General features: G+C 35.5%; 1 protein-coding gene across 4 annotated transcripts in view; it reads right to left on the bottom strand.

Moving 5' to 3' along the window:
* LOC105835030 overlaps positions 1–22,511 on the bottom strand; it is a 249,792-nt gene that overhangs the window by 171,994 nt on the left and 55,287 nt on the right. For all 4 annotated transcript variants that reach the window (XM_036284742.1, XM_036284741.1, XM_036284740.1 and 1 more), the window contains exon 2: positions 8,393–8,486. In XM_036284742.1, the coding sequence (XP_036140635.1) occupies positions 8,393–8,486 (94 nt within the window). The remainder of the gene's footprint in view (positions 1–8,392; positions 8,487–22,511) is intronic.

The raw sequence follows: 22,511 nt of genomic DNA, 5'->3' as shown, positions 1-22,511 counted from the left end.
AGAGAGAGAGAGAGAGAGAGAGCGCGGCAGCTTTAATAATATTCCTCGAGAACGAACCGCGCGGCTTTTGCGGTGCGGGATAAACAAATAAAAGTTTCCGGAATATACGCTGAAGCAGTCCGAGCACAAGACAATGCTATCGCGAGGGGGTAACTCGTAGAAATTGAGAGAAGATTCCGCGGTGCATCCAAAGGCCGCGCCTTTCCGCCTCCCGCGGTCCTTTGCAACAAACCCCCTATGCCCTCGATGTTGCAGCGAGGAATTTATTTTCGCGCAATCCCAAGATATGTACCTGCCGTGAAGAGGATTACCAGATCTTAGGCGAATGCGCCGCGCACATTGAGACTCAGAAATTTGACAAAAGCTACGCTTACGTTGGTATCTGATAATAATATTGTATTGTATACAAAGGGATTACATGGAAATTACCGACAAAGGTTCTCTCTCCGACAATGTTTTCCCGACCGATATTATTTCGCCTGATGTCGTCGCATAAATTTGACGATGCGCATTCATCGTTATACACATTCACCGTCACCATCACGTCGATATATATCTTCGTTCAAACATTAGAAATGTTATTATTTTAATATATGCTGCTTATTGCACTTGAAACAAGCAATAAATTCGTTGTTCTACACGCTGCAAATTCAAGTGTATATTTTTATGTAATACAAATATGTGGTCATTTTTTACACAGTCGTCTTATTTTTGTACTTCTTTGTACTTTGAGATAAATACGTAGCCAAGCATTGTAGGAAAAGAAAATGGTAATCCAAGAAACCGAAATGAATAAACTTATTAGTGCGAACATTCGGTCCATAAAAAAAGATGTTTTAAAATCCTATACCAATCCGTATTAAACACACGAAATATCAATAAAAATAATTTAAAAAGATAGCACTTCTTTTTCTAAAACACACAAAAATATAAATATATGTATATTCTAACAATCAAGATAAGATAAAACTATTTCTTTATTTAAATAATTATCTAAACAATCATATATATAAAAATAAACTGTTTGTATAATGTATAGAAGAACCTATAAATATATATTGTATGTATATTACAACAATATATGTGATGAATATATATTGTCGATCAAACTTGGTATCGATCCGAACTCCATCAGTATTGATGAAATAATATCGGTGAAACTATTGTTGTGGCAAAATCTTTGTCGGTGGTTTCAGCATAACCAAGTACAAAGAGAAGTTAACAATCCAAGTATAACAAAGTGTGGTCGCGTGTATCAATACAAAATGCTTGATCGTACGTAAATAGCCAATGGCAGCTAAAATTAACGAGCCAGATTATATATACCAGCTTACATGAATAAATGTTATTCGATTTACTTGCTAATAATATGACTAAACACTAGCAACGCAATTTGAAAAACTCTATTCGCGCACAAATACATTGAATTTTAAAGTATGATTCTTTTGCTTCCTAAAATATGCGCGAAAGAGCCGAACTACATCAAATATTCAATTTTATCTCTTACAATTCGAAAGCGTACTCAATTTTCTCGATGCGACGCGCTGAGAATACAAAGTGTTCTTGTTTTGTTAGTTTATGAGCAAAATAAACGCATGTATAAAATCATGTCTTAACATCTAATGGTATATTTAAGAGCATTACATATGCCTGTGATATATTTAATAAAAATGTAATTGCATAATCTGTATGAAAATTAACTATTTCATTCGTGGAGATTGTATTTGTTACATGTAAATTCCTTTTAAACATTATTTAACGATGCAAAATATTCTATAATATTTACATCTTGGAGATTTCATTAACATACATCCATTTAATGGAGGCATTTTCAAAAAGATAGTAATTTCATTAATGTATCCTGCAATCATGTGAAAAGAGATTAAACATTAACGAATCGTAAATTGGATAGCAATGTTCATTAATGATAATTAAATTGGAGAATAAATTTTATCTTTCGTATATACGTATGTCATTAACATTTATCGACAAGAAATAAATGTAAGAATAAAGTTAAACAATTTATAATTATATCAAAATATAAATGTAAAGTTCTTTAAACAAAACGCAAGTTTTTATTAATATAATATGCGACCTTCAAACATTGAAAGTGATAAGAAGAAAAGGCGGTCTCGCCACATGATAGCGCGACTCAAAAACTTAACTCCTACTAAAGTTAAGAATCAGTAATGAATCACTTCAAGAAACTATCAAGGTCTTGATCCACGGAACTAAATCTCCGCTACGAGTTTTCGAGTCGCAAAATCCCAATAACCGACAGCACGAAAGAGCGAGAAAAAGCGGGCAAGCGAGCAAGTGAATGCGAACGCCCGTCTTTCCGGAGAAGAATCATTTGACAATCGAACAAATATACTTCTCCGTCTAGAGAGAGGGTGAAGTGCTCGCTAACGGAAAGTTTAAAAAAATTTGCGCGCTTGCACTTTTTTAATTAAATTTGTCGCCGGTCAGCTTCCCCGACGAAAGCTAGCCGTCGCGTCGTGGCCACGCGGTGGACTTGAGAACTTCCCGGAATTTAATTGAAGTATCCCGAGCGGAACCTTTTCGGGAGAAAAAAAAATATCGTCGGTGCAAATTCGCAGAACAAAAGATTAAGAGACAATTAGCTAAAATTTGCCAAAGTACGTAGATTTTTTTACAGCTCATTGCCTAGCGATAAATAAAGTAACTTAAAAACATTTTTCATTATTTTGTATATTAGCTAAAAGTTATAAATTTAAGAATGACAAGTTTATTAGATTTATACTTCTTTTGTAATTAATAAAAAAATTTTGGTTGCAAATACATGTTTTGTTTTCAAAAGCAGTAAAGAACAAAACTTATAATACTTATGCAGCAAAAATGACAATGTTTTACTCATCAATTTTACTTTAAATAACTATTAAGCGATCGCGTGGATTCAAATAAACTTTTGCACGAATTTATTAGAGTTGTAATTAGTATGTAAAAAATTTGATTTAATTCATAATGCTACTTTCTCAAACTTGCACATCAATACAAAACGCAATTTCACATAAAAATCAAGAGCAAAGAAAAATTAAATAATTTTAAATCAATACAAGGATTGCGTTTTTAAATTTTACATCGATACTCAAACTTAAATAGAATAATTTTAAAAAATTTTACTTTATTTATATTTTTATTTTTCTTTTTGACTGTGAAATGTGACACATCCTCTTAAGATAATAAGATTTCAGTTTATACGTATAGCTGGTCACACACGTGCTGACAAACAATAAGCATTTCTGAAAATATCATAAAGCATTTCAGCCATGGATTCCCTGAGAGATACTACTAAGAGCTTTAAACACGTGTGAAGACGAACTGCAAAATCTTCACGTAAATGTTCCAGCAGTAGACAGTTCTCTGGAAGATAAACGAAAGGGAGGATAGGAGGGAAAAGTGATGCCTCGCCATGGAATAGCGATGAAAGTCGGGAAGTTAAGCGCCTTATGGGATTCTACGAGTTCGAGGTGTTTCGTGGGAAAAGTGCCTTCTATGCCGACGTGCCTCGTGTGCGGAGATGCGCGAAAATGCGCCATTGATTTTTATCCGTGAAAAGTAGGCTTCCGTAGAACGGCTACGAGTAAGGCGGAATGAGAGAGGCGGCAGAATATATCGCGATAGGTAAGCAGGTGCACACATTTCTGACGTAAAGATGGCGAAAATAAGGACACGATAAAGAAAAGCCGTCTCGAATTTCTTCCAGCTCCACGTGACGGCAAACATCCATCCCGTCGTAAATAATTCACATATGCATGTGCGTGTGTTCTCTCTCTCTCTCTCTCTCTGTCTCTCTCGCATGTGCGCGCACCATCTTATAAAACTTATATTTAAAAACATATTTCATACATTGTATTTTTCATGCAATATCTATTTGGAAAGCCAATCGCGGGACGACAGTAAGTATTTGAATGCAAAACCACCTCTTAAATATTCCACGATAGTGCCTCCGCGTGAAAAATGGTACAAACAGTAAGTTATTTTGTTTATCGCGAAATTGTTATAGGTGACCGCGTACGCACTTTTTTTTGTTTGCTGAATACATTTCGCCGATAACATCCGACATACGATCAAACGGAATCACGCGTATCAATCTTTTTATTTTTTTCCACCTGTATCGACTATTACTCTAAAGTTCGGTCACGAGATTCTCGATCACAAACCGTTTTACGTAATATTTTACGCGGTCGAACTCGCCCGTACACACGTGCGTGCGGGTTCGACAAAAAGTTCGTTTAAAAAATAAATATGAACGGGCACATACATGCGGCTGCACGGTACGTGGCCACCAATCAAATTAACTCGCGCTCGTACGCAACTTATCCTTTTTAAATATGCTTTTTTTCATTTTCTCGCCCCCCCTCTCCCTCCCCCCTCCGCCCCGTTTGTTTTGAACCTCGCCGCTTCACGGCACTCCCTTATTCCGCGCGAACAGCTCGCTCGGGGCAACGTGATCGGAATGCTCATTGGTAATTCAGATCTGTCGCGCGCGACGCAGACGTGTTCCTAAGAGTGTGTGACGAAGGGGAATAAAGATAGCAGGCCCTCCGACAAGTCCTACAAAGGCTTACTCCAAGAGTCATTCTGGCGACAGTGCCGGCGAAGAGGGTCCAGATGCGAGTTGGCTGGCTGGATTGAACTGAATAAAATATCGCTTCGATACTTAAGCTCCCGCGCGCGAAATTGTTTCGCGACAGCAGATAAATATGATCCTCCGAAGGGATTACTGTTCCTTTATCGCCTTTACTAAAATAAGGAATAAATTTACTCGGCTCTCGTAATGACGATGCACGAACACGATGCGCGCACGTTGTTCTATTTTTTTTTTCTGCGATAATTCAAATACTGCTTCTCCCATTTTGTTTTTCTAAACGTTCATCCGCTCGTTCGCGTTCGTGTTTTCAACGACTTAATATTTCTCTCGCACGCAACACACGCACACATTCGGCAGCAGTTTCAACACAAAAATCCGTCGAAAATCGCAAAATAAGCGTGACTCACGTCGACCGAAAATATTCACACGTGCGATGGTGATTCGGTGATACAAGGAAGGCAAACGGCAACAATATTTTCTCCTCTCTATACGAGATCAGCCCGTTTTAGGGTTTAGGATCCGAAAACCCAAAGCGTCTGGTATTTTATATTAAAAGTCTCCGTTTCACGTCCCCAGTTATTCTTATGCCACCGGGGCATTTTTGCTCGGATATAGTTGCGTGCGTGAGGGATGAAGCGACCCTTGTGTGTGACCCGAGAATTTCTCCGGAAATCTGATTCACTTTCCGCGGGCTCCCCAAACGCGAGAAATATGCGTGCCACACACACGTGCGCGCATGTCATTAGATTGATATTTATGGGACTTCATTAATTGTTCGCGAAATATCTGCCGTCTGAACTGACATTCGATCTCGCGAGTCTCACATTCCCTGCGCGGTAATAAATGAAGTTCACACACACGAGTCATATGTACATATATATATATATATATGTACTATCTACGTGCAACTGAAATACAAACGTATTTCAGATGGCATTTCCATTTCCCAGTGAATTAAGACTTACGAACAAAATTTCAGCGCTATATACATAAAACAATTACTTGCGTATTGCATTGCGGTTTCAACTTATTATATCCTGCGTGAAGAACAGACTGTTCAATTGCTTACACAATCTAGATATAAAGTTGCAAGGTAAATGGTGCAATTACTGAAGTGTCTAAAATACTGCAAATCCGATCTTAAATGCTCCTTCTTAATTAGAAAATTTAAATTCCGCTTTTAATAAAATGTTATAAAAATAAAATGCTTACAAATTCCAGTAAACTTAAATGTAATTATAATATGTAATAGTATAAATTTATAAATTCAAAAATACATTTAAGATTAAATTTTCAGTATTTGAAACACTGTCGTAATTCGATCATTTACTCTTTGAGTAATAAATTTGAGCTGAAACTTTTCATTCTTTTCTATAATAATCAGTATTCATAGTAATGTTGCTATCGAATAATTATTAAAAAGATGCAATATCAAATGGAAGGTCAAATAAATACGGCGCGTTAAAATAAGCGGCTCAAAAATCAGATTATTCTAATACAACTTTCATATATTGGAATCGCAGGGATATCGCACGATAATCACGGGGTTAGAGTTGAGATACGGTAGAAACAGGCGCTACGCCATATCCAAAAAGTTCAAATCTGAAGAGCAAGGCACTTCGTGGCCGTGCTTGCGACGCCATTCTCCGTCGTATGGAACGGCGTGGAAATTCAAAAGCGCATGTTTGTCGTCCACTCGGCAAACCCTTCTGGAAATTGGCCCGGTGTCACCGGAGAATTTCAGTACCCTCTCTTGTAAATTAAATCAAGGGGCTTCGTCCTCTTGCCCGTCGGAAAGCCGCGGGACAGCTATTACGCTATGTACTTTGTAGTAGTATTTTATATATACATATATATATATATATATTATATGTATTCGTATTTTATATATATATGTGTGTATACATAATATATATATTCGTATAAAACCGTCGAGCAATAACTCGCATTTAAATGTTATCGATATCCCAAGAGGCACGACCCCGCCCAACTTCGATAAACGCGGCACACGTTTTCAAAAGTAAATATGACATCCCTACATTAATTTCTTGCTTTGTATAATGCATAAAGGCAATTTAAATATAAAACGAATTATTTTACATAAACGTTAACACAAATCCCATGCAAATATGTTAAATAATCCTGAAAAATACACAACTCTTTCCAATCAATATCCCTCGAGGATTTTTGTAAATTTTTCTCGCGCTGTTAGACCGCTCGCACAACGCTGTTGTAAATCTTCGGAATCTAGGCCTCTTTAACATCGCCCGATTTTCAGGAAGCAGTGGAATGGATACCGTAAGGTATATCCGTTGGATGGCTTCCAGTACGGTTGCAGCAGCTTTGGGGTCGAAATATCGCGACGGTTGTGGGGTTAGTATTACTGATATTAGCGTCGCCAGTAACTCTTTCGAAATAGCCTTGGCACATACCAAGCCCGTGTTAACTTCTTCCTTTTCTTAAATCACGTCTTGTATTATGGCACCCGCTCTCTCGTACATTCTTGGTTTTCTTAATCGCGACAATTAAGTTTTTAATTATTTTATTACATATTTCGTAGGAGGACAACTAAACTCGCGTGACTATCACTCTGAATCTTATTGTGTTTCTTATTGCATTGAAAGCTTCCTATTAATTAACTATATTATTCTCGCTGAATGGCAACCGATACTAAATTGAAACGCAAAATCCACGTAAAAAATTTACAAAAGACCTCGCACACGGTGATGTATGACTGATAAACAAAATAGCTGCAGAGTTAATAGGTCTTCGGGAAAACACGCCAGGAATGAAGTTCTCCCATGCCTCGCTGGATACCGAACGGACGCATTTTTTTCGAATTGACATCGATGTATCGGCCCGTCGATCTTTTTTCAGATTCTGTTTCGCCACATCGTACATCAATGGAAGAGGGATTGGGGACGAATACCATCGAGCTTGAACTTTTTCTGCTCGTGTGATGCTTTTCCTATTTACTGTAGCTTTTTTCCACGAAACCATTCTCCTAGTTTTGTATCTTTCTCATTTTTAATATATACTTGCTATTTCAATAACAAAACGTAAAAGTGTACGTCCATAAAAACTGTCTGCGTGACGCGGACGTAAGAATAAAAGTCGGAATTTTTGTCTCGTATAGGTAAACTGAATCAAAATTGCCTTCGCAAGATTATATTTTTTATAAACAGAACTACATATTATTTTTTTGTAAATTATTCAAAACTGTATTCAGTATAAAAAATAAAATATTTTATTTTATTTATTATACTGTAATATTATAAAGAGATGTATTAATAAATTTTATATATTCTCTTTGATATTTTTCAGAGAAACATGCCAATAAATTATTTAACGAGCAAAATAAATCAAGCTAACACAATTATAGATATAACTTAAATGTTATTTTCCGTGAAAATTTTTTGTGCGTTTTAGCATAACAAGTATGTTACGTTTCTTACGCATAGAAAATGTTTCCTTTACAAACAAGATCGTAAATTATTTCTTCGTAATATGATTATATCGAAAATATAATGCGACATTTATGTACGCTTGTTGATATACGAGAAAGTTGTTTTCTTTTTTCATATAAAAATTGGGGTAGTTGACATTTCACGATATGACGTATAGGCTTCCGAAGAATTCGTCCCGTCGCAAATTATCAAAGTAATATTTTATAATACGTTGCCTTCAAACGATCGCGAGTTATTGTATAATAAATGATAAATAAAGAACGTAAGATCAATTTTTACGTTAGACATATAAATAAATCATGCAACTCACCATTCGTTGAAGTCCGCAAATCGAGTTACGAAGGAATTACGAATGCACTTGGTAGTTTCATTAGCAGCACCGTCTCGCGAAACTATCTTGAGGTCTGAAAAGGTATGACGTGTTTTCGTCAATTAACAATTCTAGAAACGAAACTGGATGCAAATTAGCTGCTCTACGCACTTTACACTAACACGATGTCACTGACACGCTGTCTTGTTGACGAAACTTATCACGTTCATTTCCACATATCACCACAATTTCGTCATGACATCTTACATCGTATAACGTTTATCCTCACAATATCTGTCATTAATAGCACATAAGAACGCGTCTTGAAATCTTATAAATATTTACATATATTTTTTAACATTTCTTTAAGATGTGTGTGGAGAATCTCTAAAATAAAGCCTCTAAAATAAACACACACATATTATACATTTTGACGTGAGAGATTCATATTTAAAGTTGATGTTATATTAACGTTACCTCGACATCTAAAGTTAAAGGAATGTAATCCAAATTCTACAAGCAAAATATTAATCAATCACCTGCTGGCGCAATCTACCTCGTTGCAAATATGTTTATTCGCTTTCCCGCATCGAAATAAGTTATATCGATAACAAGACGTGAAATCAATTTATCTTATTTAAACCCGTCCAAAAAAATTCTTAAATCAAACCGCGATATTCCGACAAAGTATTGCGTAAAAGACACCGTTCATGTTGTAACGTTCAAGTCGAGGAATTCAGATTACCTCTATTACCATCCGATATAATCAACCATTACAATCGCTGAGCTTACAGCTACCTATAAACGCAAGCTCTTTTTATTGGTTTATCGGCCGCGGTCTCTTTCGCGCTTACACGCGAGCCCATTCACTGTGTAACAATGTCGGGTAGACGGTTTAATTGCGAATTATCGAGCCATTGCGAAATTCAATTGCCGTGTAGACTCTACTCACGAGTCTCGCGAGCCCGCACGCGTCGCGTACACAGATGAAATCGTGCGTGCAAAACGCCTCACCAATGTCCGACGCGTGTTCATACGATCCTTCGCATTTTCATGCCGCGAAATTTGATTTAATAAACACGCATTTTATCGTTACTCGTAGATACACGTTACGCCCCGTTTACGCAACATAAAACACTTAGAGATGCGTATGATCGTTGTCTTGCGCAGCGATAAAATTAGTTTTATGTTATACATCTGTACAGTTAAAAGTTGTAAATGATTACAAAAGTAACAGTGATAAGTTATCGCACAGAAAATCTCTAAATCGATAAATTGTAACAGCAAATAATATTTCACTTGTATTGTGTTATGTTTATAATAAATATGAACTTTTTAATAAAATACGTATTGAACTGCATATTTATATAAATTACATTTTGATTTTAGTTCGATAATGAATTGCGTGAAAAATATTACTTCTATACTAGATGATGAAATTTCTCGGAGTTTTCTTTGAATTTCCTGTTCGATTAGAAAATAAAAAGAAATGTAGGTAAGGTAAAGAATATTTCATTTTAAATTAAATATTTCGAACTAATTTTAAATTAAACGGTCGGAAGAAAAACATTTTCATTAAAATGTTTTATTAAACAAAATTTTTTCTCTTAATTTTTAATTTAACCCAACTGTTCGAGTGTTTTACTAAAAGTCAGAGCTTCTAATGGATATGAATATTAAATATTTTATTTTATAATGCACATTCAACGTAAAAATATTTTTTATGTATTCTGTATGTACAATGACGCGATCACTATGCTACACGCGAAATCTACTCTTTACTTTAAATTAATATGGTTACAATTATTGCAGTTATATAAATATATAAACTATTTTCATTAATACAAATATCTGCCATGTTGATTCTGAATAATTTACAGAAACACGGTAAAGCAATTTATAAAATATTAAAACTTAATATTGAACTTAATATTTTGATAATTAAAATGACAAAAACGTATTTCGCGACGAATTAACAATTATTTTAATCTTTCGTTAAAAGAATCATATCTTTTATTAATAAATCAACGGTCGAATACGACGAAGGTCCTTATAAAAGACTAATTCCTTGTCAATCTATATCGCGCACAGTATTTGTCGTACATTGCCCTGGAAGCAACGACCTCTAATCCCCGATAATTAATTAACAACAAGGCATCAACTCCGCAGGATCAAATAGCTTCGGCCTTATTGAATTGCTAAACTTATAAATGATTTAGAGACATAAAATATAGCTATCATAACATCTGAGCTTTCGCCCCTAAATTCGCACGAAATCTCAAAACACTTTCAGATTCTTCACTATCTCTCATCTCTCTCGCTATATAAGAACCACTCCAACCAAAATAACCCAACTAACCGGCGGATCTCGAAATCGCACTCAGTTCCACGGATCCCAACGAGACGAAGAGCGAAGGGAACGTAACGTCGTTCGACAGGTGTTCCAAAAAGTTCGCCGGCGATCTTCCGCGACGCCGATCGTTCGCGACGGCTCACTCGCCGATCTCGCGGTAAGGGCGCGCCGATCGATCGCGCCTCGCACACGTCCCCGGAGATGGTGCACGGCCGGCGGTACGCACACACGCGTTCGTCAAAAGGTACACACACTGTGCCGTGAACCCGCGAAGTGTCCGCGAGCAACGCGAAAGGACGAATGAGCAGAAGCTCTGCGCTCGAAAGCTCGCGAGCCCCACCGCCCTTTCGGCGCGTGCGGACTGGAGCGAACTTGACCGATCGCGGGCGACCGACGCCGAAGATGCACGAAGAGCAACGGACGGGGGAGAGTTTGACATATCGCTGCAAGATAATTAATCGGTGGAAATATAATGCCTGATCAAGGGTGCGAAGCTCTCGCTTTTTTCTTCTTTCTCGCGCGACGCGCGGACTCCGGCGCGGACCTGAAAAATAATAGAAAGAACGAGAAGCAGCGCACGACAGACTGATGGCGCTATTAAGACCGTAAAAAAATTTAACGCCGTGTAAGTTTATTTAATTTTCAACGCGGTTTCGTCCGCATTTTTTTTTTTAATACTTTTTTTATACCCTTTCTTCCGTCAAACGTCAAACAAATCAAAAAAATTTATTCGAAAATTATCGGTAAACATAAAATTCTGTGCCCGTGGTCATAAAAAAATATAACTCTGTAAACATAGCTGTGCGTTACACAAAATGATCAGTTCTGTGTGTGTAGCTAATAACGGTATAACTTGTGTTATTTACATAGAGCACCTGCGATATCGGTAAAGTGACTCTAACTATAAACTCCTCAAATTCTGAACACTCTCTAAATCCACTTCGTGGCCATTCGGTTACAATATCGTGTGATCCGTTTAAGATACGGGCTTTTACTTTTTCGCACGGCAATAAAAGGAGACTGCCGTCGGATCGATAAAGCGGAGCGACAATGAGATAACGTTTACGTGTCCGCCTGAAATCCACAGACAGCATCGAAAAGCTTCGATTCTCCAAGCATGCTACCAAGCAGGCAATTGGTCGGTAACCAATTTACGACTAGCGCCAACGGACGGTATTTTACGCCTCGTAAAAAAAAAAGGGGGGGAGCCGGGAGGGAAGGGAAGTCGCGAGTAGAGGGACGAAAGGTGAGAGCAAAAAAAGGAAGATGGCCCGCTCGAATCGAATTCATTTCCATCCGTGCACAAGTACCGAATCTGCCGGCTTGGACGAGCGATTTCCTCGTGCGTAAAATTCATTGTCGATACCCTTCCGGTTGATCGTGATAGCGAGCAACCAAAAGCGAGAACAAAGAAGCTTACGCCGAAAGCGAACGGGACGGAATATCGGTCGATCCTTCACTGTGAATTTTTAGTTAATCCCGCGGGGTGACGTGCCCGATGCGATTGACAGCTAGAAAATGGCGAAAGGGGGGGGGGGCAGAATAGATGTTTAAATGTAAATTTGGAGCTGAAAGCCGGGGGGGAGTTTAGGATTTGCGGGGAACATACGCGGGTAAAACGCAGCAAATAAGCGTGAAGCGGAAGCTTCAGCCGTTGATGAATACGTTCTTCCGCGGTCGGATGATTAAATACCGACCGTTTGTACAGGCTTTGATCCCTCCAATCAGTACATTGCAACATATTCTAGTTAAGTACGCAACGTGCCCCTGTAACACTTCAAAGTCTTCCCGCGCTTTCACGGAACAAATTGAAATACACTTTGTGAATGTTTAATGCCCGGATACCTATCCCCGCCCACGAGAGTATACCATCTTTTTCCTCGCGTCCGGCGGTCTTCACGACAACTTCACTCAACACTTTCAAACTCGCTAAAATATTCTGCTGCGGTAGACAAATTCTGACGTGCAAAACTCCAATTAGTGATATCTTGCTGTCAAGAATATCACGGTTTTTTTTTTTCGCAAAAACGCTACGTCCAAATTATTTTTCAATTACGTCGTTGCAATTCTTCAACAGGTTATATTTCTCGCTAAATTTTAATGACATGCAATAAAGTGATGAAGAGAAAATTGAATAAATAATTTTATGACCAACATATAAAGTAAAATCAAGTTGATCCTATTTCATTCTTTTTTGCTTAGAAAAGAAAGAGTCGAAAAATCGATAAAGTACATTGGATCAATTTAAAACCCATAATGTAGATCTACTATTTTCATTATCCTTTTTTTCCTTGGTCATCTAAAATCGGTCATCTAAAGTCCTTTAATTTTACAAAGTAACACATGAACGTGCATTTGAGGCGGAACGAGGCCGAGGCCGGCGGCAATGCGCTTTGCTCATCAGGACCGGTATAACCGTGATACTAGAGTTACTCGTCAAATATTTACCCCGAGCGATGCTGGCGCCAGGCAAGTGGTATCCCAGCTGATCCAGCTTCGGCGAGGCGAGAATACGCCCGCGTGAAAAATGTTCCATTTAATTGTTGATAAATAGGTGATAGGATGCTTCTCCGCAATTTAATAACGTCTTTACGTCCAAAGGCATTGGAGCTCTTGTAAAACGCGTTCGATTATTATCGTTTCATCTTGAACATCGCTTTTCCTGAGAGCACTTGCTAAAGAAATCTGACGCGATAGCAATCTATACGAGAAGTCTATATGAAAATACGACGAAAGAGCTTTTGTAAAGAATACATGTTTCGGTTAAACTATAATTAATATAGTGTAAAAAATTAACAAAACTAAGAATTAATAAAATTAATGAGCATATATTAATCTTGCGAACCGTTCATAAAACTGTAATTTAATGTAATTACACTTGTATTTCGATAAGTGTAAATTCTTTATAATATACCTAGTTAAGATAAATTGAGAAAAAATAAGAATATCAGTTACTTATAATCAAGAAAGGAAAAACAAAATAAAAATAATTAGTTAATATTATTTAATAATAATAATTATCAAAATAACTGTGAAATCGTTAACTATAGTATTTCTAGATGATGGTTCAAGATTCTGTTTAGATTTTTGCCTAGTATGTCAGTTTTGAGTTCAAATTTCTCAGACGTTCATTTTTAATTACGAAACATTAATTTTTTCAAAATACGAAACAGTACAGTATTATAAAAACTGTTGTACCATCTAATAAAAAACAATTTTTTAATTTGTATTTATGTTTTCAAAGTTTTACTATCAGTTTATATTTAAGAAATGTAATCTCACAAAGAATACCAGTTTTGATAACTTCCTTCTACCAATAAAATATTAAAAACATGATATAATCTCTTTTAATATCACATATAAAAAATGTGTATGTGTGTGTAATAAAATTTCAGTTGGTTATAGCAAAAATATTCAAACAACTTTAGTAAAATATCTGGATAAAAAAATTTTATCTCCAACTCAAATTGATTTGCCATAATCCACGTTCATTAATAAAGCATTTTACAAAATATTTTAAAAAGAAAAATACGAAAAATGTACCGATAAACCACAGGTAATGCACATGTTGCTTGTACATGCAAAACTGAAAATCACATAACCTATTTTTACTTGTTAATTCGCGATGTTGATTCAATTATTGTGACGTTCGGAAAAACGCACAAGCTTTCCAATTAGCATTAATTATAAATAAGCTAATAGTTGATAAAATTACAAACAAGTAATCAACAATCTCTAATTAATTGTTTTTCCCTATTGATTAATTTTGCTGTATCTTTGCTGGTGTACGCATACTTTATTTTCGCTTGTTACGGCATAATTAGTGAAATGAGAACTAGTGTGACGTACATTCAATAAAGGAACATATATATCAGTTTAAAAATTACACACATATATAAATATATTTAAAACAATACGTTAAGTTTACACGTAACAAGAACTTCATGTTAAGGGTTTCCATTACCAAAAAAATGTAAACACAATTCACACGTAACCAATTGAGTTTTCTTTTCGGAACGTAATGTAAGAGATGATAGAAGAGAATAGAGAAAGAGAAAGCATGCTATAAGCGGCTCGCCCGTGGAAATCCAGTTTAACCACAAGAATAATAATTAATTGATATAGCTTTCCAGCCAAAGCATCGAAACGCTCAACTGGCAAGACCTCGTTAAGGGAATTAAATTCGGTGATGCGGACTGGATTATGGCGGTTTCCAATTGGACACCAAGTTAATGCTGGAGATTAGCGGTGGAATCTCGCGATGGCTCTTCTCGCGAAATCAACGATAAAAATTTTATAAATTCCACCTTTGCCCTACCACACGAAATATTGGTTTGCAAATATTAAACGTCACTTGACATTAAATTACCTTGTGAGAATAATCGATTGCTACGAATATGCATATATTATATTCCGACAATATATTAAATAAGAATGGCATACTAGGTGTTTCGATGATGTAATGAAATACACAATATAAATATATTTTTTTAATAGTAATTACAATAATAATTGGTTTTAAGAAATACTGTCTGTTTTTGAATAATTTGCATTCCTGTAGCCAGCTTCGTACTTTGTATCAAATCGAAGGATAATAGAAAATAGCTTTAGTTAACGACCGTTTAAAGGGACAGTAGTAGCAGGGGATGGTTCCCATGACTGTGAGAGGGGACGTATGGCCCCGAGGGTTAATAGATAGCCAATGTCCTTGTAGACCGAGGTCAGACACTGTGTCACCCTCTCCTCGTTCATCATTACGAATGCAGATTGAATCTCCCGCCATTACCTTACTCCCTATCTAATCATCGTCGGGAATAACTACGAAATACTCCTTGCGCACAAAAAAATTGTCCATTGGCCGACTTTCTATCGACATTTGAGTCAGTACATTCACCAAACCACGGAAAGCCGAATTTGTCGCGCCTCATAGATTGACGACATGCGTTAAAAGCTCGTTTCCCTGAATCCCATGATCCCGCGGAATGAGAAACGATGAGAGGGATGACTGACGAGAAAGCTGGGTGATGCGTTTTTAAAATTGGATAGATTGACAATTTCAAATTGAGCTCCGCCTGCTCCCCCCCCTCTCTCTCTCTCTCTCTCTCTCTCTCTCTCTCTCTCTCTCTCTGACATAAAAGTAATAAAGAATTAAACAAAAATTCAAAGATTATTTCAATCAATGAACGACACTCGTATAAGAAAAAATGTTATTCAATTATAAAAAGTAAATAACAATATTTTTATATTAATTGTATTGATTAATCTTTTTTATCTCGATATAAAAATATTATATTTATTTATTTATATAATAAAAATTTTATATTTTATATATTTTAATAATTTCATTTAAATTTTATTATTGCCTTTGCATTATAATGTAACTGTAAGCAAAATAAGAGTCCATGGCTCTTTTTTAATGCTTGCATTATATTTTAATTAATGTTTTAATTTATAGTGAGAATAAACGCAATTGTTGGCTATTTTGAGTTTAATGACCATAGATAAAAAAAATATAACGCAAAAACTACGAAATGCAGCAATTTTCTGACTGCGTGGTTGTGAAAAATGGTTACTGACAACATTTTCGTGCGACCAGCAACAATGGGGACACGGATGTAGAGGCCATGTACGTAGATTGTTATACACGTACCGACCAATGAACGTGACAGATGCATCGTACCGACAAGACTCGAATACTCAATGCTTGACGAGCTACTCAATCAAGCTCTCGATACGCTTGATATTCCGAGTAATTAGCGATAGCTGTTACAAGAGGAAGGCGTTGCTTATCGCTATATATTATACATAATTCATATAATATACATTAACCGGTAATAATTTAATAGAACTTAACAATCACTCAATAATCTTTTTTGTATAATAATATAAAATTATTATATTTGAATATGCCTCCGTAACACAAATTTTTATATTTGAACATGCCTCCGTATATTCAACAAATTCAAATTACAATTCAATTTATTAATCTAAGATTGTCTCATTACGTGGCCAGAGTTTAACGATATTTCTTTTGTTGAATTATTTAAAGATTTAATATTTTCGATAATCTAAATTTCTTTCCAAAAATACTTTAAATGTTTTAATGTATTAACAAACGCACGTACATTATCTATATTTGGAACCATATTTTATTTGTAATATAACTCTGTATAAATATCATAATGCAATAGGTCTTTGTTGGAGATTACGTGCAGCTTTAGAAATTTGAAACCATAAAGGACAGACGGACCTTTGAAATGACCAACGCGAACGTATACTCCATTGCACTATTAACCTTTGCTGAGGGTAACCTCCTTCATTAACCGTTTGGTTAAGCTAAAACTAGTTGCACTGATTCTCTGGAATGATAACTACCGTTCTATAATGTTCATTTCTTTTCTTCTCTAACAGCTATTGACGATCGAGATTAATACTGCACTCACTATGGTCCATCATACTTCACGATTGAAACTTTGTTCCTAGGAAATTACTGCAGCGTTAACCAGTTAACAAGATCACTTTATTGGATCAATCTTACAAAAACTTCTAATTAAAAGTCTCACGGAATAAATTAAACCTTTGTATCACAAATTTTTGTATCAGATCGATTTTTTAAACTTTATATACTCAGGGATTTTTCAGGTCGCTGATTACGAATCAAAAATATTTTAAAATTTAAAATGGTCAATCTAATATGGTAGTCCAATAATTCAAAATTGTTTTTAATTTTTGTAAAATGCATGGAGCTTTTTGGAGTTGCTAAATCTAAGACCAAAGTTTTTAATTTCAAAACTCCACAATAGCAAAACTAATATTATTTCAAATATTTCAGTGTATACATCATTAGGTAAAACGATATCAACAATGTACATTTATAACGATCTAAAGACAGATCTCTACGCATTCAGTCTTCCGATTTAAATCTATTTTAACAAAATTTCACAAAACTTCTCTAGAATAGAAAATGATGCGAGAAAATATGCGGCTACCAGACGAACGTTTGCACGCAGCGACGTTTACACTTAGGTGTAATGAATGGCTATGAACATGAATATGTAGAGAAGATTTAAGGCGTAAATGGCCCAATACATAAGTACGCAAGCTGATTTTTATAATGCTCTTTCTTTGTGCATAAAATCTACATATCGTGTAATAAATTATACTGGAATAAAATAATTTGTGCAGTACAAGAATTCCGTCTCATGAGGAGAGAGAGAGAGAGAGAGTCGCGTATAAATCAATTATACTTCTAAATAAGAGCTAACCGTAAATTTATTTAATCCCTCAAGTTCTTTTCCATATAATATATGCAAGTAAATGCAATCAATTTATGTAGTAAATATAAAGCCAATTACTCTCGTTCTTGCGACAAATTAAAATATTGATTCATAGATAATGTATTTATCAAAAAATTTGTAAAATCAAACTTTTTTCTAATTGTACAGATGCAATAACATGATAAAAAGTAACGTAACTTTTAGACTAATAAAATTACTCAAGCGCGAAATTCACGAGCAAATTATTCGCGACAATTTCTAACAACTGGAAACAAATTAAGAACAACGTTAACAACGTTAGTAATCAAGCAAAAAGATAAAAGTATCGGTATACTATTGCATACTAACTCCTTCGTTATATAAACCTCGTAATATCATGTGGTTTCATAATAATCGTTCTTAAAAATCGAATGAGCAGACAAATGCAATGGCAAAAAAGAAAGAAAAATAAAAGATGCAGACTGAACAGCATATATTGATTTTAGTCGGTTTAGATGGTATGCAGCTCGTTTAGCATATATTTTTACATTTGCATAATTTGCAGTTTTTTTTTTTTTTTTTTATTATGACCATATCCTACTTCTCGTAATAAAATTCCTTCTGCCTATCCTTCCACTCTCATCGAAACCATGACCGCGCGCATCCATTCCATCTCATCCCCCTCCCCCTCTCTCCCTCTCTCCTTACCGGGCATTATAAATGGATTTTTCCATGCAATTTCTATTAGCATAGTTTTTACATAATTGCACACGGTACTGCACCCAGGCCGATGCCCGTGCGTAGTTATTTTACGAGGGAATAAATTGCTCTAGTGCGTACATGACAGGGTTGCAGGTGAAAACCAAGCGAGCCAGCAGGACGAAAGCAAGGGGAAGAAATAAGAACCGTAAAAATAATAACGAGCAACTATGAAACAACCCGCCGGACGTCAGTAGTGTAAGATACTCTTGTCCGTTTTCTACATGGTTTCTCACGGCAGTTTATTAGCTTGAGTTGTGCAGTAATGTAACTTGTCTCATACCACTCATGCGATTTCATTAGAGTAAAAAAATACATAAATAAATAAATAGTTTCGCTTGCAGTAGACAAATTTAAATCCCATACAAACATACTCAATGTTTATCGTTATTTATATAAAATTATCTAGATAAAGAAGTGGCTTCAATTCGCTTATCTACACTGAGAAAAAAAAAGTTAATTTGACTAAATTTTTTAACTTGATTAAATTTCTTCCATTCAACTATTTGTGTATTTCAGTCAAATATATAAATACTTAAATTGAAGTTCAAGTAAATTGTTTTGTTCAACAGCAATAGTATCTTAAAAGCATTTAAATAAAACGTATAACTTTATTTCTTGTCTAGATAAGTATAAATTACATTACCTTTATCTTATTTAAGTTTATTACGTGTTTGCAAATTATTATTTATTTTATCTTTCTCGAAATAGTTTTAAGTTATTTAAATACAACATTAGACACACTAATTTTATAATAAATACCGTACCAAACTATCAAGATAGAAATCGGTAAGCCACAGGTGTATATCGTAAGCTTAAAATATACGATAGATCATAACTATGAAAAAGATTATTTACAAGTAGATCGACTGGAACATTGTAAAAAAATAAAATTGAAGACAGTAAGATTTACATGTTAGAAATATGGTCATGTTATAAAGTTAAAAAGGAACGTCAGCCGACAGCAGCAGTAAAACAGAAATAAAAAAGGAACGAAATCGAGCTTTTACGTCGTGTTATAAACTTTCCATATTATCAGGATTCACGCGGTATTCACTATCGAAATTATTATATAATACTGACTTTACTATGTCGTGAATAATTTCTGTCTGAACGTTTTCACGAGGCGCCATCCAGCCGATCCAATCACAGTGGATCGATTCTCTCGCCTTATTCCGCACACTCTTTGAAATCTCTCGATTTATCTATCTATTCCTTCCCTCCTTCTCCTTCCCCTTCCCTCTCTCTCTCTCTCTCTCGTTCTTCGCATAAGTCTAAATACGCAACCCCTTCCTTCTTGTTTGCTATTATCGATAATGAGATAGAAACGAGAATATCTCCTATACCAGTTTTTTCCTTCTTCTGCACCACTTTCCTTAGCAATGCATACTGAGAGAAACAGCTAAAATCAATGATTTTAGTAAAACGGGATAGAAAAGGAAAATGAAATCATTGCCGTTTCTCCCCGCGGATTCTTATATCTCGAGATCAAACGTCTACATTTTCAATGCAACGGAGCAACTTTCACTGAACTGTGTGTGTTACAACAAGTTATTCTACAATAAGTTTAGATTTAATACATAATAATTAATATTTTCAAAAATGTTTGTCTCAATACCTTAGACGATTGTTTTCTTAAAATTTAGCTTTTAATTGAAAAAACGTTGTCCCCGAGCTATACGTTGAGCAAATATGTATTACTCTTTTCTGACGCTAATTATTATAAATGTTAAGCATTTTAGCTAGATTATTATCTTGTTAACAAATTGTCGTGAACGGTGGACAAATGTTTGGCAAAACACGATCAAACGTGCTTCCGAGGCTATCGATGCCGTCAACGATATTTCGACACCGAGACAAGGGCAGCATTGTCGAGAGTGAAAGGGGATTGTATGTTATACGTGTGTTCAAGTCCTGAGGGAGCAGACAGTGAGGTCAGAAGCACGATAATGGGGATAATAAATGGCCTTGGACCGCCCTTTGCAATTCACCCTTGGCCCGCGCTGAAACCCTTCGTCGAAAGACATGCACCACGATTGAAACCGCAATTTTCGAGTATCGGTTATTAATATGCGGTACTCTCTTGTTACAATGTGGAAATCGCGGAAGCACTTTCCACTTTTTAATTTCCAGTCAAATATTAAGACGTTATACAAAGGGTAATGATGGTTTAATTTAGTGCTTAATTCTGTTCTATCTCTTTTAATCGACTGAAATAACAAGTTGGCGTTAAAAGTTCGATTATTCAGTCTTTAACTCTCTTATCTATATCTGCATCTTTCGTTATACATACTGCACATTAAATGTAAAATCTCACATTTAGATTCATAAGATAGCGTAATTTTATATAAATAAATTTTCCACAGATTTGTATAATACAATACATTTCCATGAAGTGTAGTTATCTGACCGATGATTAAAACACATTTATGCTAAGTGATTCAGAAGTAAAATTGATTCATAATGTATTATCGTAATCCAATTACACATGCATATTATACATGCATATCTCTCTGATACTTTATTAATCTTAATATGCATAGCACGAGTTTTCTGACCCGATGACGTACTCTTAGCACAATTTCCTTTTGCTTTTTTTCAATATAGATGAATATAAATTTCTTTCCTAAAATACGCTCAAGTCAAAGTTATTAGCCCCGCGATAATTCTCTCTTTCAAATCCACACTTTTATGCGTTACAATCGTGTAATTACAGAAAACAATGCAATAGTTCTAGAATTAATAGGTAGAAGCTAATAGGCATTGTGTCTCTGCGAAGCATCGTCTCGCTTACAAAAGGGCAAAGGGTCCTTTGAGTCGGGTATGGAGTCGGATTATCACACAATCTGTACCTACTTATTTCCAATTTACAGCAGAAGAAAGTGCTAGAAGTTGTCCTTATCTCGCGCCAATCCGCGAAGACTTACACCGGCTCTGCGGGTATCGCAAAATCTCTCTAAATGGAAATTCGCTGTAGCGAAGTTTCCTCGCTTTCCTATATGCCTCAACACGTTGTCCTCGGTAGACTGATGAGCATGCACACGGAAACGATTCCGCTTGCCGCTTGTCGCTGCGCAGCGAGGGATCGAGATAATTCCTGAGAATTTCACACATTGCTATGTCGAATTAAAACGATCGTTTGTTAAGACGATAATACCGAAACGTACATACGTGTCATTCGGTATTAATGCTGCAAGTACATATCGCGACTGTCTATAATCTTTGCGAAAAAACATTAGTTAAATCATATTAAAGAGATTGATTTTTATTTTTCCATATTATTGCAATTTGAACTTTAAAATTACTTAAATTTAACAACAACAGAAAATTTTATATCTGAGCCCTCTCTATGAATTATGCGTTATCAATGATTGTATTATTCTCTTTATACGTTAACAAGTATAGTTATTCTAATAATTAAAAACATTTAATGTAATTTATTTATCAAGAAAGAGAGAAAGAAAGAGAGAGAATTTTTTTCTTCTTTTTTTTAGTTATTCAATCATGATAATGTTTATTACACTTCTGGCATCGGTGTAATAAAACCAAAATTTTATTACGTGAATAAAACTTTAGAACGCCATTCTAACAAAGGATTTGCACACTACTTATGAGAGGAAAAAATGTCACAATAATGTTCTAAAAAGCTCTTTTTCATGCATAGCCGTAGAAACATTTTTTCATGGCACGATACATCGATACGAAGAATAAACAAAGAGAAATCAGCGAAGCGTACTATTTTTGAAAGCCT

The sequence above is a fragment of the Monomorium pharaonis genome, chromosome 3 (assembly GCF_013373865.1).
Source record: "Monomorium pharaonis isolate MP-MQ-018 chromosome 3, ASM1337386v2, whole genome shotgun sequence".
Lineage (NCBI taxonomy): Eukaryota > Metazoa > Arthropoda > Insecta > Hymenoptera > Formicidae > Monomorium > Monomorium pharaonis.
Note: the sequence above shows the minus strand (reverse complement) of the source record. Positions and strands in the feature narration are given on the sequence as shown.